Source organism: Moschus berezovskii, chromosome 11, assembly GCF_049115385.1.
Source record: "Moschus berezovskii isolate FMDL1 chromosome 11, NW_MosBer_1.0, whole genome shotgun sequence".
In the NCBI taxonomy this organism is placed as follows: Eukaryota; Metazoa; Chordata; class Mammalia; order Artiodactyla; family Moschidae; genus Moschus; species Moschus berezovskii.
In genome coordinates this window covers 45,815,136-45,830,164 of record NC_142470.1, presented here as the reverse complement: position 1 = coordinate 45,830,164, position 15,029 = coordinate 45,815,136, and the positions used below count along the sequence as shown (strand labels likewise).

The 15,029-nt window shown below is 36.8% G+C and overlaps 1 protein-coding gene across 12 annotated transcripts in view; it reads left to right on the top strand.

The window, feature by feature from the left end:
* EHBP1 (EH domain binding protein 1) overlaps positions 1–15,029 on the top strand; it is a 385,114-nt gene that overhangs the window by 313,482 nt on the left and 56,603 nt on the right. For 9 of the 12 annotated variants that reach the window (XM_055400514.2, XM_055400518.2, XM_055400509.2 and 6 more), the window contains one exon: positions 10,402–10,549. In XM_055400514.2, coding sequence (XP_055256489.1) covers positions 10,402–10,549 — 148 coding nt within the window. The remainder of the gene's footprint in view (positions 1–10,401; positions 10,550–15,029) is intronic. The other 3 variants (XM_055400515.2, XM_055400517.2, XM_088841318.1) reach the window with 1 other exon arrangement.

Here is a 15,029-nt window from a genome sequence, read left to right as displayed (position 1 = left end):
TTGAAGTTTTCAAAAACACAAAATAATTGTTTTTATAATCCTAAAAATAATTCTTTTTAGAAAAATATAGTTCCTACTAGAAACTCATATAAATTAGTTTAATGAATGAAAGAAAATGGTTACTGACTTAGAATATAAAACTTTATATCCCAGATTGCTTCTAGATACTGAAAGGAAAGGCTTATTTAGCAACATTAACTTGATCATACACTCTTATGTTTAGAATTCTTTATTTTTACAGCACTCGGGCGAAACAAATGCTGCAATTAAAAATGACCATTTCTGTATCTGGAAACAAAGAGCTCTCTTTTCTAAAACTCAAGTATGATATATTCAGTTTTGTGAAATGAATACTAATGAAATATAAATTCTTAAAATGCATTTCTGTTTTTTCTGTAATTTATAATTCTCTTATACTTTCTGCTCATATATTATAAATGATCTCAAACTTAAAATTCACAGTCTGTTTTTAATATTTTGCCTATGTATTTTAAACAAATCCAAAATTTAGTAGTTACTACAAAAATAAATGTAATCCCCAGGGTTGATCAAAGATTTAATCTGACCAGATGGGGCAAACTTGAGAAAGATTTTGACTTTCCACTCTGTTTTGCAACAAGAAAGGCTGATTTTTTTCTTTCTTTCTTTCTTTGTTAGAGAAACAGAGATCAGGCCATCCCCAGAGAAATGAGCAGGTGTGGCCATTTATAAGCATGTCTGCTTATATTACAAACCAGCATAAGAAAAGTTTGAAATGGGTTGAAAAGATCTGCTAAACAGTTTTAATGTTTTACTCTAAATCCTATTTATTCAGTCAAGAACTGATCAAGCTGGCAAGAAAATATCTAGTCTACCCAAACCTTTAAAGATCTTGTAATTTTATTTTTTATTTTTATCTTTGGTTGCAAGTGAATAGGTGCACTTTGGTAATCCTTGCCTCTGGACAAGCACAAATTTTTTTTCGTCCTTTCTGAATGCCTAATAACAGAGCTTTGCTTCCTGTCTAATGATGAAAGGGTGGCAGTCAAGTTCTTTCTCTTACTTTAATAAAACTGAGGAATTTCATGGACCATTTTGAGAAGAGAACCCAATGAAATATTAGCCGTACTAAGTAAAGCCCTTTAAAAAATTTAGATAAGTTAAAATGTATTTAGCCCAAGTAATAGAAGTTCATTTACTAAAACTATGAAAGCACTGAAGAACACAAGTAAGCACAGGATATTGTGTTGTTAAGGGAGTTAAAGGACATGGAATATGGGTTTGTTGGTAGAAATACTCTGCTTTGTTCTGTTATAAATACAGATTTACAAAGACTAAAGATGCAAACTATGTTGAAATAACATATTTGTAAATTTTGTAAAAGCCTTTTTCATGATAATGTGTGTAGACATGTTTCTTAAATAGCAAGCCTTCTCAATCTATAGTTTTCAACTGACTGAATAAAAATATCTAATGTTATAAAAGACACCCTTGGGTGGGTAATGATCTCAGCAGCTACACTGACAGTTTCTCATGTTTTAATTCACCTTCACAAATCCATGGCATCATTTTTTGGCTAAAGTAATGTCAGTCAGTGACATTTGCGGCAAGTATCAAAAGGACCCCCCATGGCAGCCATTTTTATTTGATTCTTAAGATCCAAAGGCTGCTGAAAGAACAATTGAATAAAGTTGAGGATTGGAGAAGCTTGATTTTCTTGTTCTCTGTGAAATGAATCTCTAGTCTTTTTCTTCCTCTTCCCCTTAAAAGCAAAAGTCTGCTAGGGGGTTGTAGCTGTGTCAAAGCCGCTGGGATGCCACTGCTGATCACTTTAATTACTACGACTAAGGAGGATAAAATTAAAAGTAGCACCATTGAAGCAGTGGAAGAAAGCTTGCCTAGATGTCGGTGAACTGTGAAATATAAAAATTGCATACCAATACGTTTTTATGGAAAGGAAACAAGAAATTACATTACTTATTCTTGAAGAGTTTGTCCTTAAATTGTCAAGTTTTACTACTGCGTCTATCTGTGGCAGATTGTAGACCATTTTAGAACGATAAGGAAAATAGTATCTTGAAGACATGCTGTGAAAATATTTTTTCAGTTTATGTCCAAAGTGGTTAGTTATGATCCATCTTCTATATTTGAATATTTAAATCCGTTGTGTTGAAATACAAGCTTTTTGTACCATAACAGGACTTTTGCCTTCTTCTGAACATGTTAGGTAAGAGGAAAGTGGAGATTAAATGTACCACATTCAGCACTTTTCTGAAGGCTTATAATTTAAGGTCAAGAACGTAAGTTTTAAATGAATATAAGTAAGTTAATTTCTCTTTACCTCTCTGTTTTCATTAGCACACAGGGACATTTAACCTTATTTGTATAGCCCAAAAGTAAGCAAAAAACTGTTGTTTTTTAATCACAATAGCAATAGGGCTTGAGACAAATTTTCTGAACACCAATAATGTAATAGACAGGACCAACCCTTTGAAATCAGACAGACACTGATTTTAATTCTTACTGTGCCATTTACAAGATGTATGACCTTGGGCAGTATATTTAAGTGCAATTCTATTTCTGTGAAACCAAATAAATGAGACAACACCTGTGAACACACTGCACAGGCACACAGCCAGTATTTACTCAAAAATATAGCTTCCCTCTAAAGAGTACATCCATTTTACAAAAGCTCGAATGTCCTATATAAATCAGTCTAACTCTCTTAATAATACTGTACAGAAAAAGGTAAATGCCATCAGACCCATTCTTAAAAAAATAGGAAACCTGCTTCAATTTATTTAAGTTTATTTAGACTAGGCAGATAAATGAAAGATAGGTTTCCTATGTATTGAATTTTTCAAATGTAATTTTTAATGACAGGAGTCTTCTAAGTTACTTACATTGCATCCCATTGAAAAGATTCCTTTATTTTTTCCAGCAGATTTGGTAAGCAGATGACTTATTTACAGCTATGAGTCACTGTCTTCTTTTGAATGCAGAAAGGTGAAAACAGAGAACACATTTCTTTATTTGAATAGTTTTAGGCAAACCATCATTGTCAGAAATATTCAAATCTACAAACATACAAAAATAACAAAATAATCATCATCCTTACTCTGGTCATTTTATTCCTTTGACATAAACAATATGTTTCTTTTAAGTAAAAGATACAAAGATTTTGTACTATCTATTCTTTAAATAATAATGTGAAAACTGACTTTTAATGAAGCTTATATGTAAAAATTAAGATGAAATAGTTTTATATATAAGGAATCTGGAAATTAGTAATACTATCAGTTAAATTGGTTGCATAATCAATTGCTGTAATTACAAGCTTTTCCTTGTGACCTTAACAATTAACTTCTATTTTCTCAGTTGGCTCTTTGTCTTAAGAGAACTTAATGGGTGAGAAAACAAACAGCACAGATATGCCATCCCACTGGAGAGCTCTAGGCCCAAGCAAAATTGTCTCTGTGGTGTTAGGACATTAGTAGAAAAGTAAATCAAGGCAATCTGATAGGGAACTAGAATTCTGTCAATCAGGCTCAAGATTTTGTTCTGTGTCCATAAACTTTGTTTACTGTAGGGTTTTATGAGTTGTAACCTGCCCTTGCAGTGTGTTAATGAGACTAAATCTTGCTACTTGAGAATTGAATTACAGCACACCTCTGGGCTAATGGTTATAAACAGAAAGTCCCATTAGGGCTGCATTCTGATTTGTTCATTTGCATTTTTCTCTATTGTATGGAGAACAATGACAGGTAAATAGGTACAAACAAAGAATTTACATGGAAATTGATAAAGTGTCCCTAATTAGTATTTAGAGTTGGTTTTATTAATGATTGTGTGCTTTAAATTGCACTCTTGGTAAAATCTCAGAAACATTTGCAGATGGGAGTATTATTGGGGGAGGAGGAGAAAAAAGTAGCTGGTAAGAAAAAGCTAGGTTCTCATTTCATATTCAGAAAGGTAGAATCATTTATTTCATTTTTATGCAGTTAAGATGACCCACGACCACTTCATCTTAGTCTGAATCACCAAATTCTAACTCTGCAAGAAGTTATTACTCATGTGGTGAAATTCACTTAAACCAGGTTGCCTGAGGCATATCAAATAATGGTTTTTATTAGTGCTCTTAACTTCTCTTAAATTTGAAAGATGAAAGTTTAGTAAAAAGCTCAATTTTCCTCAGTTGGTCATGTAATTTGGTACTTTTGGGGATCAAATGGTTTGGAGGTTAAGAGCAAGGCCCTGTAGTCAAACAGACCAGGGTTGGACTCCGAGCTCTAACATCAGTTCTAGCTGTGAGATCTTGGAACTCTAAAACTAAATATTCTCATTGGTACAAATTGGGTTGTGAAAATTAAATGAGATCATCATGCATATAAAGCACTTAGCACATAAAAGCTCAAGAAATATGAATCAGTTCAGTTCAGTCGCTCAGTCATGGCCGACTCTTCGCGACCCCATGAACCACAGCACGCCAGGCCTCCCTGTCCATCACCAACTCCCGAAGTCCACCCAAACCCATGTCCATTGAGTCGGTGATGCCATCCAACCATCTCATCCTCTGTCGTCCCCTTCTCCTCCTGCCCTCAATCTTTCCCAGCATCAGGGTCTTTTCCAATGAGTTAGCTCTTCCCATCAGGTGGCCAAAGTATTGGAGTTTCAGTTTTTAGAATCAGTCCTTCCAATGAACACCCAGGATGGACTGGTTGGATCTCCTTGCAATACAAGGGGCTCTCAGGAGTCTTCTCCAACACCACACTTCAAAAGTATCAATTCTTCGGCACTCAGCTTTCTTTATAGTCCAACTCTCACATCCATACATGACCACTGGAAAAACCATAGCCTTGACTAGATGGACCTTTGTTGGCAAAGTAATGTCTCTACTTTTTAACATGGTGTCTAGGTTGGTCATAACTTTCCTTCCAAAGAGTAAGCGTCTTTTAATTTCATGGCTGCAGTCACCATTAGCAGTGATTCTGGAGCCCAGAAAAATAAAGTCAGCCACTGTTTCCACTGTTTCCCCATCTATTTGCCATGAAGTGATGGGACTGGATGCCATGATCTTAGTTTTCTGAATGTTGAGCTTTAAGCCAACACCAAAATCACCATTATCAAGCCTGCCTTTCCTTTTATTTTCTAAGTTTAGAAATACTAATAATAAACTGAGGATTTTTGTGCATTATCATTTCATCTTCAGTTTCACTCTACCCAGTGTATACTACTCCTCTAACTACAAATAAGTCTGCCTCTCTAAATATTAAGAAAATTAATTTCTCTTGAATGTTAACTCTCTAGTCTTTTGCCCCTACCACAACCATCCAACCCAGAAACCCGTCATCTCATTTCTTTCTTCTTTTCCCCCAAGACTTTTTAAAAATAACTTTTATTACAAAGATAGTGTGGTTATATTATAGAAAGTTAGAAAATGAAGAGAAATTGAAGAAAACAAAAATATCACACTTCCATACCCTGATAGCTTCACCATGACGACTTTGTAAATAACCTTCCAGGTCTGCATATGTATTTTGCCAAAAAGACAAAATTAAGTTATTAATGTATGAACTATTTTTGCAGTCATTGTATTTTCTCTCATTTAATACTATAATTATATTCAGATTTCTTTAATTGATTCAGCAGTGTCCTTTATAGCTGGTTTATCCAACTGGTGTCTAACCCAGGCCTATACATTGCATCTGGTCAGGTCCCTTTTATTGGTGGGGATGGTGATTGGTTAGTTGGTTTTTGTTCTGTATTTGTTTTTATAACTCTCTCTTATTAAAATGACCAGGTCAGTTAGCCTGAATATCCTACTTCCTAGGTTTGTTTGTGCTTCCTTGCTGTGTCATTTATCATGTTTCTCTATCCCCTGTGTTTATGATAAACTGGAGATTATGTCTAAAGGCTTAGTAGATTCACTGTAGACATTTGGTCTAGACTATTATAGGTGGTGCTTGCTTCATGTGCTCCACATCAAAAAACATGTTACATATGGTTGACTCAACATTAGAGATGCTAAGATTGACCATTAGAGTAGTGGTTTATAATCCCTGATCTGTTTCTAATCTCTCCATTTAAAATTAGGTTTTCCTCTTACAACCAGCAAATAATCTATATGGTATTACTTACGTAACCACATGATCTAATTATTAATGTGTAAAACAATCCCAAACGTAATGGTCTAAAATTATTTTTTTCTCACAGATTCTGTGGCTCAGGATTTCAGATAGGGTACAGTGTGTGTGCTTTGTCTCTTTTCCACATTGTCTGAAGTCTCAGTTGGGGAGACTTGAGCAGTTGGAAGTGACCCAAAGTGGCTAAAGGCTGAGATTCTGAAGAAGCCTTTATTCACATGTCTGATACGTGAGCTCAGAAGACTCAAGACTGAATTTGGCTGGGAATGTGAACTGGTGCACCTGCATATAGCTTGGGATTCTCACAACATGACAGCTGGGTTCCCAAAACATATAAAATGCAAGAATTTCAAGAGAACTGGGCAAAAGGGTATAGCCTTTTCTTAGCCTTGGAAGTCACCTTCAACACTTCTACTTTCTGTTGATTATATACAAGTCACTTACACTAGCCCATACTCACGGGGAAGGGAATTAAATATGTCACGTCTTGATAAGGAAATAGCAAGGTCACATTGCAAAAAGTTTGTAGGATGAGAAATACTGTCATGGCCATTTTTGGAAAATATGTAATATAAATATCCAGTTTCCTATCAAATATTTTCTTAAGAGCTTTAATAATAGTTCATAAGCCTTGCTAGAATCAAACATTCTTTTATGAATGGCAAAGTTTCATTTTTTTTTAAATTTACTTTTTAAGAAAATTATTATTATAGCTGGCATCATTTTATAAATTAGAGTTTTCTGTAATGTCATTAACTGGGCTATTTATTCAGTTCAGTTCAGTTCAGTTCAGTCGCTCAGTTGTGTCCGACTCTTTGTGACCCCATGAATCACAACACGCCAGGCCTCCCTGTCCATCACCAACTCCTGGAGTTCACTCAAACTCATGTCCATCGAGTTGGTGATGCCATCCAGCCATCTCATTCTCTGTCATCCCTGTCTCCTCCCACCCCCAATCCCTCCCAGCATCAGACTCTTTTCCAGTGAGTCAACTCGACGCATGAGGTGGCCAAAGTATTTGAGTTTCAGCTTTAGCATCAGTCCTTCCAGTGAACACCCAGGATTGATCTCCTTTAGAATGGACTGGTTGGATCTCCTTGCAGTCCAAGGGACTCTCAAGAGTCTTCTCCAGCACCACAGTTCAAAAGCATCAATTCTTCGGCGATCAGCTTTCTTCACAGTCTATTTATTAGTTGCCATAAACTTCAGTTTCCACTGGAAAGACAGAATAAGTGCTTGATTTTTTTCCTCCGATTACTAATTTTGGGGAATTATCTTTTTTAAAATTATTTATTTATGTATTTGGCTATGCCATATTTCAGTTGCAGCGCACTAGATTTTCAGTCTTCGTTGCAGCACTTGGGATCTTTAGTTGCAACATGTGAACTCTTAGTTGCGTTATGTGGGATCCATTTCCCCAACCAGGGATCAAACCTGGGCCTCCTGCTTTGGGACTGTGGAGTCCCAGCTGCTGCACTACCAGGAAGTCCCAGGGAGTTCTATTAAAAGCACCTGCAGATGAGTTTATATATCCTTCTATGAATTTTTTGAATGTCATAATGAATTGATGAATTTTCACTGATTCATTGTGTGATTTCATTGATTATTCAATTCATTGCAGTCATTGTTTGCGTGTTTGTTTGATACTGAATTGTTTCACTTTGCCCACTGGGAGCTTCAGGCTTGTCTCTGGGTCCATTCGATACCCCTGTTAATCTACCCTCATTAAGTTTGACAGTTCTCAGTTCTAGCCGTCTCAAAATTTGTAAACAATTGCCTAGGCTTGAACTCCATCAGTCTAGTGCCTACCCCTCTCTCTAATGCTGTTCAGTTCAGTTCAGTCACTCAGTCGTGTCCAACTCTTTGTGACCCCATGAATCACAGCACACCAGGCCTCCCTTTCCATCACCAACTCCTGGAATTCACTCAAACTCATGTCCATCGAGTCGGTGATGCCATCCAGCCATCTCATTCTCTGTCGTCCCCTTCTCCTCCCGCCCCCAATCCTTCCCAGCATCAGAGTCTTTCCCAGTGAGTCAACTCGTTGCATGAGGTGGCCAAAGTATTGGAGTTTCAGCTTTAGCATCAGTCCTTCCAATGAACACCCAGGATTGATCTCCTTTAGAATGGACTGGTTGGATCTCCTTGCAGTCCAAAGGACTCTCAAAAGTCTAATGCTGTTACCTACCAAGTTTGATTGCCCTTTTTAAACGTTCAGACTTATTACCTCTAACATTTACTGCAGTTGATTATTCCCTTTTTCATGAAAGCCTCTTCATCTTTGATTCTTGGGATGTATCATTGTTATAGTTCTCATCCTCTTCCTTCTCTGCTTCCTTTTCCTATTTTTACCTAAATATAGATGTTTTCCATGATTTAGTTGGTAGGTTTTATTTTTCTCTACAATACTTCTTCAGGTGATTTTGTGTATTCCTGTCACTTCAGCTGTTAGCTCTGTAGTCATAGTTTGACTTCACTCCCTAGTATCATTTTCACTTCCCAGCTACTTACGTCTTGACTCAAATGTCCAACCAGCCTCTCAAATCTAGTTTATCTTACCCCAGACTTCCAGTCTTTTCCTCTTATAATTCATCTTGGTTTTTCTGTTTCTGTTTTTAATGCCACAGTTCTAGTTACCCAAGTTTAAAACTTCTGAGTCAGCTTTTTTCTTTCCTCTACCTCTAATCAGTTAGCAAGAATTGGTATAGGTACCAGTTCTAGCTCTGATGTGTTTCTTACACTTGTCTCCTTCCATTCCCATTGCCACTATCCCAGTTCTGAATCTCATTATAGCTTCCTCATCCTGTTTATAAGGGCCTCCTAAGTACTCTCTTTCCAGTCCCTCTGCCAACCTATTTTATACATGGTTGTTAAAATGTACACCTCTGGTTGATCATTCCCCTTGGGGGGAAAAAAGTCACACACAAAAACAAACTTCTTTCTTCTGAACTCTTCGTGCATTTTAATTGCATCTCCTTATTGTGGCTGTTTTATCTTTCCCTCTGTATTATAAGCTTTGCGAATATAAATTATAAATTTTCATGCCTGAAATTTCTGTAGCAAGTACCAAGCACCAGGGTGTGTACTAAGGACCAAAGATACAAAGGTAAGTCCAATCTAGCTCCTGCCTTTGAGTGGCTCAATTCTACTGAGAAGGAGGCTTTTGTGCAGAGTTTTAACTTGATATGTAGTGTTTTAAAAAGTAATCACACACACTGCACACACAGACACACACAACTGTAGCAACAGAGAAGAAAGAGAACTTCTTTCCACCAGCAAGGAGGACATAGTGGATTTAAAATGAATCTTGAAGAATGAGTAGGAGTTAAATAGATGAGAGAAGAACTTTCCAGGAAGACAAAGTGATATATTCATTTCAAATCCATGGAAGCATGAAACCACGATACAAATAATTTGTATAAATAGATGTGAGGTTTTATAGAGATTGGAAGAGGTTAAGAGAAGGTACCTACAGATATGTTGGGGCCAGATTATTTCAGGCTTTGTTTTGTCATAATAATAATGCCTTATATCATATACTTTCCAGTTTACAAACTAATTTCACATTGATTATTTGCACTTCATAATAACCTGTTTTTAGAAGGTAAAATCTAATTTATTTAATTCTCTGTCATTTTTAGTTATTTCAAATACCAAAACCCACACTAGATTTTACTTTTTCTTTTCAGTGTGTGTCTGGGGGGAGAGTAGAAATGGGGATAGTAGTACATCAGTACCTAATTCTGATTTTAAAACTATCAACAATAACTGAGGAACTAATGTGCTATCCTATTCCTGCTGTAGCCCCCTAAAAATACCATTTTCTATATTTGATCAACATGATGTAGCAGCATTTTCTACTATCAAAAATTTCCTTTAGCATGCCTTTACTAGAAACATGCTGGTTAAATTTTAATCTTTAAAAAAATGTATTAATTGAAATTCTGTTTTCAGTATTGTGACTTTTTTCCTAAAAGCCTGGTCATTTTATTAATAGTTGATCCTGCTACTTTCTCAGTAATTACATTGCCAAACATTCTTTAAAGGCTACTTTGAATTTTTAACAGACATTTTAATACAATAATTTGTAAATGTTTTTAAAAATCTGATTCTTGGATGTCTTTTAAAAATGGTGTGACATCCAACTGATATAGAGCATCCTATTTATAATGTGGGCCAAGCACCACGCTGTAAACCAGTTACTATCATGATGATCAGATTGAAAATGAAATTGCATTTCTGTCAATTACTGAGTTGGCAACTGTTCAATATATCTTAGCAGCAAGATGAAGAGCGATGTCGGCAGCTGAGAGAGAGAGCTCGTCAGCTAATAGCAGAAGCTCGATCTGGAGTGAAGATGTCAGAACTTCCCAGCTATGGTGAAATGGCTGCAGAAAAGTTGAAAGAAAGGTCAAAGGCATCTGGAGGTGAGTTAAAGAATCTTGTATCATATTCTACAGACAACCCAGAAATCCGTGATGGACCTTTCGGGACATTTTATTCTTACTTCAAAATGTTGTGCATCAAATACATAAACTTTCTAACCTATTGGTGTGTTGCTAAAAACTTAAGGAAAACATAGTAAATCAGAAGATGACTATTGCCATTTTCAAAGTCAACTCTTTAACTTAATTTTTAACAACTCAGGAAGTACTTTGATTATGTTTGAGTATGATTAGTACTCGAGAAATACCAAGAATATGATTTAGGAGAAAACTCTGACAGGCCTTAGTTTGTGATTCCCCATGATGCCTCATTAATTGTATTAGAATGAGTAAAATGCAATCAAGTCCTCAGCATCTGGATCACAAGACTGGCTTAAGAGATGTTCACTTTGAACCAGATCTTCAGAAAGTAGCTTTAACAATGTTTCCAGCACTATAACCTGACATGTAAGAATTTTTAATAAGTCCATATGTATTTCTCTTAGTCTTATTTGAAGAGGGTCTTTTTCAATATCTGTAGAAATGTTTCTAAGCTTGATGTTGAAACAAGGACTATATATGCATATAATTAAAGGGAATTTTAATTTTACCTCTCAGTGCTCAATTTGGGCACTTTTAACTTGAAACTTTTACATTTTTATTTTAGTAGTATATCCAAGAGGGCTTTTTTATTTCAAAGGTACGTGACCTATTTATCTACCAGAACATGGCAGGTACTTGTTCTGAGTTAATCTTAAATGCTAAGATCACTCTGGAAAATAGGCAAGTGAGAACTCGAATAAAACCTTAGAGAACTGAAACAAAGGAATCTATTTTTCGGTCAGTAATAAGTTTCTTCATAGTAAACTGAAACTTACTGCTGTTACTTCTAATTGATCCCTTATATTAAAATCTTACTGTTGTAGAGTGTTCCAACAAATGCCTATAGCATGTTACCATTCATCCCCATATATTTGAAAGCTGCTTTCCCAAATAGCTATGTTTCTGTCCATCTGGTGTTCTCAGAATGTTTGTTTCTTAGTTAAGTCTTTCATCTTACGTTTTCAACTCCTATCATTCAGAATTTTTATTAGTTTCTATACTCACTACTGAAGTTTTATAGTAATGGCAATAACCACTCACAGATACATTTATATAATGCTATTATAATTTGTTTTCATTTATTATTAGTAACAAGATGTTTCTTTGATATCATAGAAATTCCAGATATTCTAAGTAAACCTTAAATGTCTCTGCCTCCTTGTATCTCAGAATGATTAAAAAAAAAAAAAACAACTCACATTCTTGACCCTCCAGATAGACTGTCCTAAAACTACTGATACTATCTCCATGTGACATTGTAAACGCATAGAAGAGTAAACATAAAATAGAGAGGTATCCACTGTCTCTTTTAAGTTTTTGTTCCCAACAGGGAGCAGATAACAGTGCTAAATGAGTTGTGAACTCTGGGAAGACTAAGGATTAAAATTTTCTGATTAAGGGTATGGGGTGAGTCAGCTATGTAATTGGTCTTATCTCTATAATCCAATCCCAGTTGAGGCTAAGCCAGAACTAGACTAGGTAGAGAGACTTGGTCAGTGTTACAACCCCCAAAATGGGTAGCTTCCCAGCTTGGTAACTAGGGAAAATGAAGACCTGATTTTGATATCATTCAACAGTCAACAAAGTGAATAAAGAACAAGTGAGGACTGGATCTCTGAAACTAACAAAGAAGTGAAGTCGCTCATTTGTGTCCGACTCTTTGTGACCCTGTGGACTGTAGCCTACCAGGCTCCTCCGTCCATGGGGTTCTCCAGGCAAGAGTACTGGAGTGGGTTGCCATTTACTTCTCCATCAAAGAAGTACAGACTAGAAAAGGAAAAGCCAGATGAAATGAAGATGGGACAGGGTTCAACAGATGACTTATGAGAACCTGCTGAAGAGTCAAGACTCTTCCCTAAGATGACCAAGGTGATTAGGGCCCATTTCACTCATAGACCATACCATACCTTGGGTGTTGGAAGTGGCCACATATCAGATGGTAGGCTCTTAATCAGAGCTAAAGTTGACCTTCAAGTGGTGCAGGCCTATTCCTTGACCTCAGTGGTGGATGTTGGCCTGTCTTCATAAAGGTGTATGGATCTGACTAGGTCTGCTCTGACATCAAAACCTAAGCTGAAGCTTTCAAGGCCAGAATGGAAGAGACCTTTAGGTCAAGGGAAAGGGTAAGTTTCCTTCCTAGAATTCAACCATTCATACATACACATTTATCTATTTAGTGGTGCCAGCCGTTGTGTTGGCCCAGGATTTGGCAAACTTCCTAGAAAGGGCCAGAGTAAATTTTTACAGGCTTTGCAGGCCATATGTTTTCTTTCTTAACTGCTTGACTCTGCCCTTGTAGATTTGAACAATATGTAAATTAATGGGCATGCCTGTTATCTACCCTGAAGGGTAGTAGGCTGGATTTTGCCCCTGTGCTATAGTTTGCTGGCATTTACATAGAAAATTAGAAATTCACTTGATTTCACAAGAGTCTAATTCCTAAATGAAAATGACCCTATGGGGTTGATAAGTCAGAAAAAACAATTAACAAATTAGTGTCCACTCTTCCACTGTCTAATGGGAATTGCCAAATCTGAATAAGGAATGGTGCAAAATGAGAGAGGAATGTGTCGGGACCAGCCTAGATGATGGACTAGAGAGGGAAATTTTTGGAAGCAGTGGTCCAGAGTGACAAAGAAGGGGGAGTAGTCAAGAGCTGAAATAATAAGGTGAAAGCACAACCTAGGGGATGTGTTGCACTTGATACTCAGACTCATTGCCTGAACCTATTTGAAATGCTTGCTTTTTTCAATTCTCAGCAGCCAGTCTCAGTGAGGAAAGGAAACTTGCTAAGTTTGAGGTGAAGTGTCATGAGCCTCAGGTGTTCACAGGAAATATTTGCAAGTTATTTTAGGTCTCTGAAGCCAGGTATCCAAGCATCCCACTCTATTTCAACCAGAAATAGCCTAATTCTTATGAAATAGCAGAACCTGTCCAAGGAGCTACAGCCTCAGTTCAGTTCAGTCGCTCAGTCGTGTCCGACTCATTGCAACCCCATGAATCACAGCACGCCAGGCCTCCGTGTCCATCACCAACTCCCGGAGTTTACCCAAACTCATGTCCATCGAGTCAGTGATGCCATTCAGCCATCTCACCCTCTGTCGTCCCGTTCTCCTGCCCCCAGTCCCTCCCAGCATCAGGGTCTTTTCTAATAAGTCAACTCGTCGCATGAGGTGGCCAAAGTATTGGAGTTTCAGCTTCAGCATCTGTCCTTCCAATGAACACCCAGGACTGATCTCCTTTAGGATGGACTGGTTGGATCTCCTTGCAGTCCAAGGGATTCTCAAGAGTCTTCTCCAGCACCACAGTTCAAAAGCATCAATTCTTCGGCGCTCAGCTTTCTTCACAGTCCAACTCTCACATCCATACATGACCACTGGAAAAACCATAGCCTTGACTAGATGGACCTTTGTTGGCAAAGTAATGTCTCTGCTTTTTAATGTGCTATCTAGGTTGGTCATAACTTTCCTTCCAAGGAGTAAGCGTCTTTTAATTTCATGGCTGCAATCACCATCTGCAGTGATTTTGGAGCCCAAAAAATAAAGTCTGACACTGTTTCCACTACAGTCTAGCTTTTACTTATTCTCCTCTTGAAATAATTTGAAGGCTTAGAAGAGAGTCAGGTGATATTGTGGTATTCTACATGTGTTTTTTTCAATTTTTGCTTCATTTTTTAGTTGTAGACCTATAAGCCTTTTAAACTCCTCATTTTAGGTAACAAACTTATGGGTTCATTTATTATATTGATCTTACTTGGCAAAGTACAGTTGTTTGGGGCCAAAGTGTGGTATTTTCATTTTTAGTTATGTGGTATTGTGGTCAGAGAATATGGCCTGAATTTCTGCTTTGAGAATTAAAAAGTTTTTATTTTGTCCAAACAAATGTTGCATTTTTATTAGTGGTCCATGGGCACTTGCAAGGAAAGTGTTTGTCTAGTTTGAAGATGATATTATATCTATTATATATTACATGGTATATATTATATAGATTTTATATATTTATGTATACTTCAGTTCAGTTCAGTTGCTCAGTCATGTACGACTCTTTGCAACCCCATGAATCACAGCACGCCAGGCCTCCCTGTCCATCACCATCTCCTGGAGTTCACTCAAACTCACCTCCATCGAGTCGGTGATGCCATCCAGCCATCTCATTTTCTGTCGTCCCCTCTGTGTATATTTTGTGTCATATCTATGATACCTATCATATCATATATATGATATTTTATGTCATATCTATTTATTTTTATTCTGTAGTTTATTTGTTTGGTATGAGTTAGTTTTAGAGTCATTTAACTTTTTTTTTAAAGGGATCATTTAACATTAAGCAGACATTTTTGCCCCTCTTTGATTTAGATGGAATAGTATACTTTGTTTTTGGG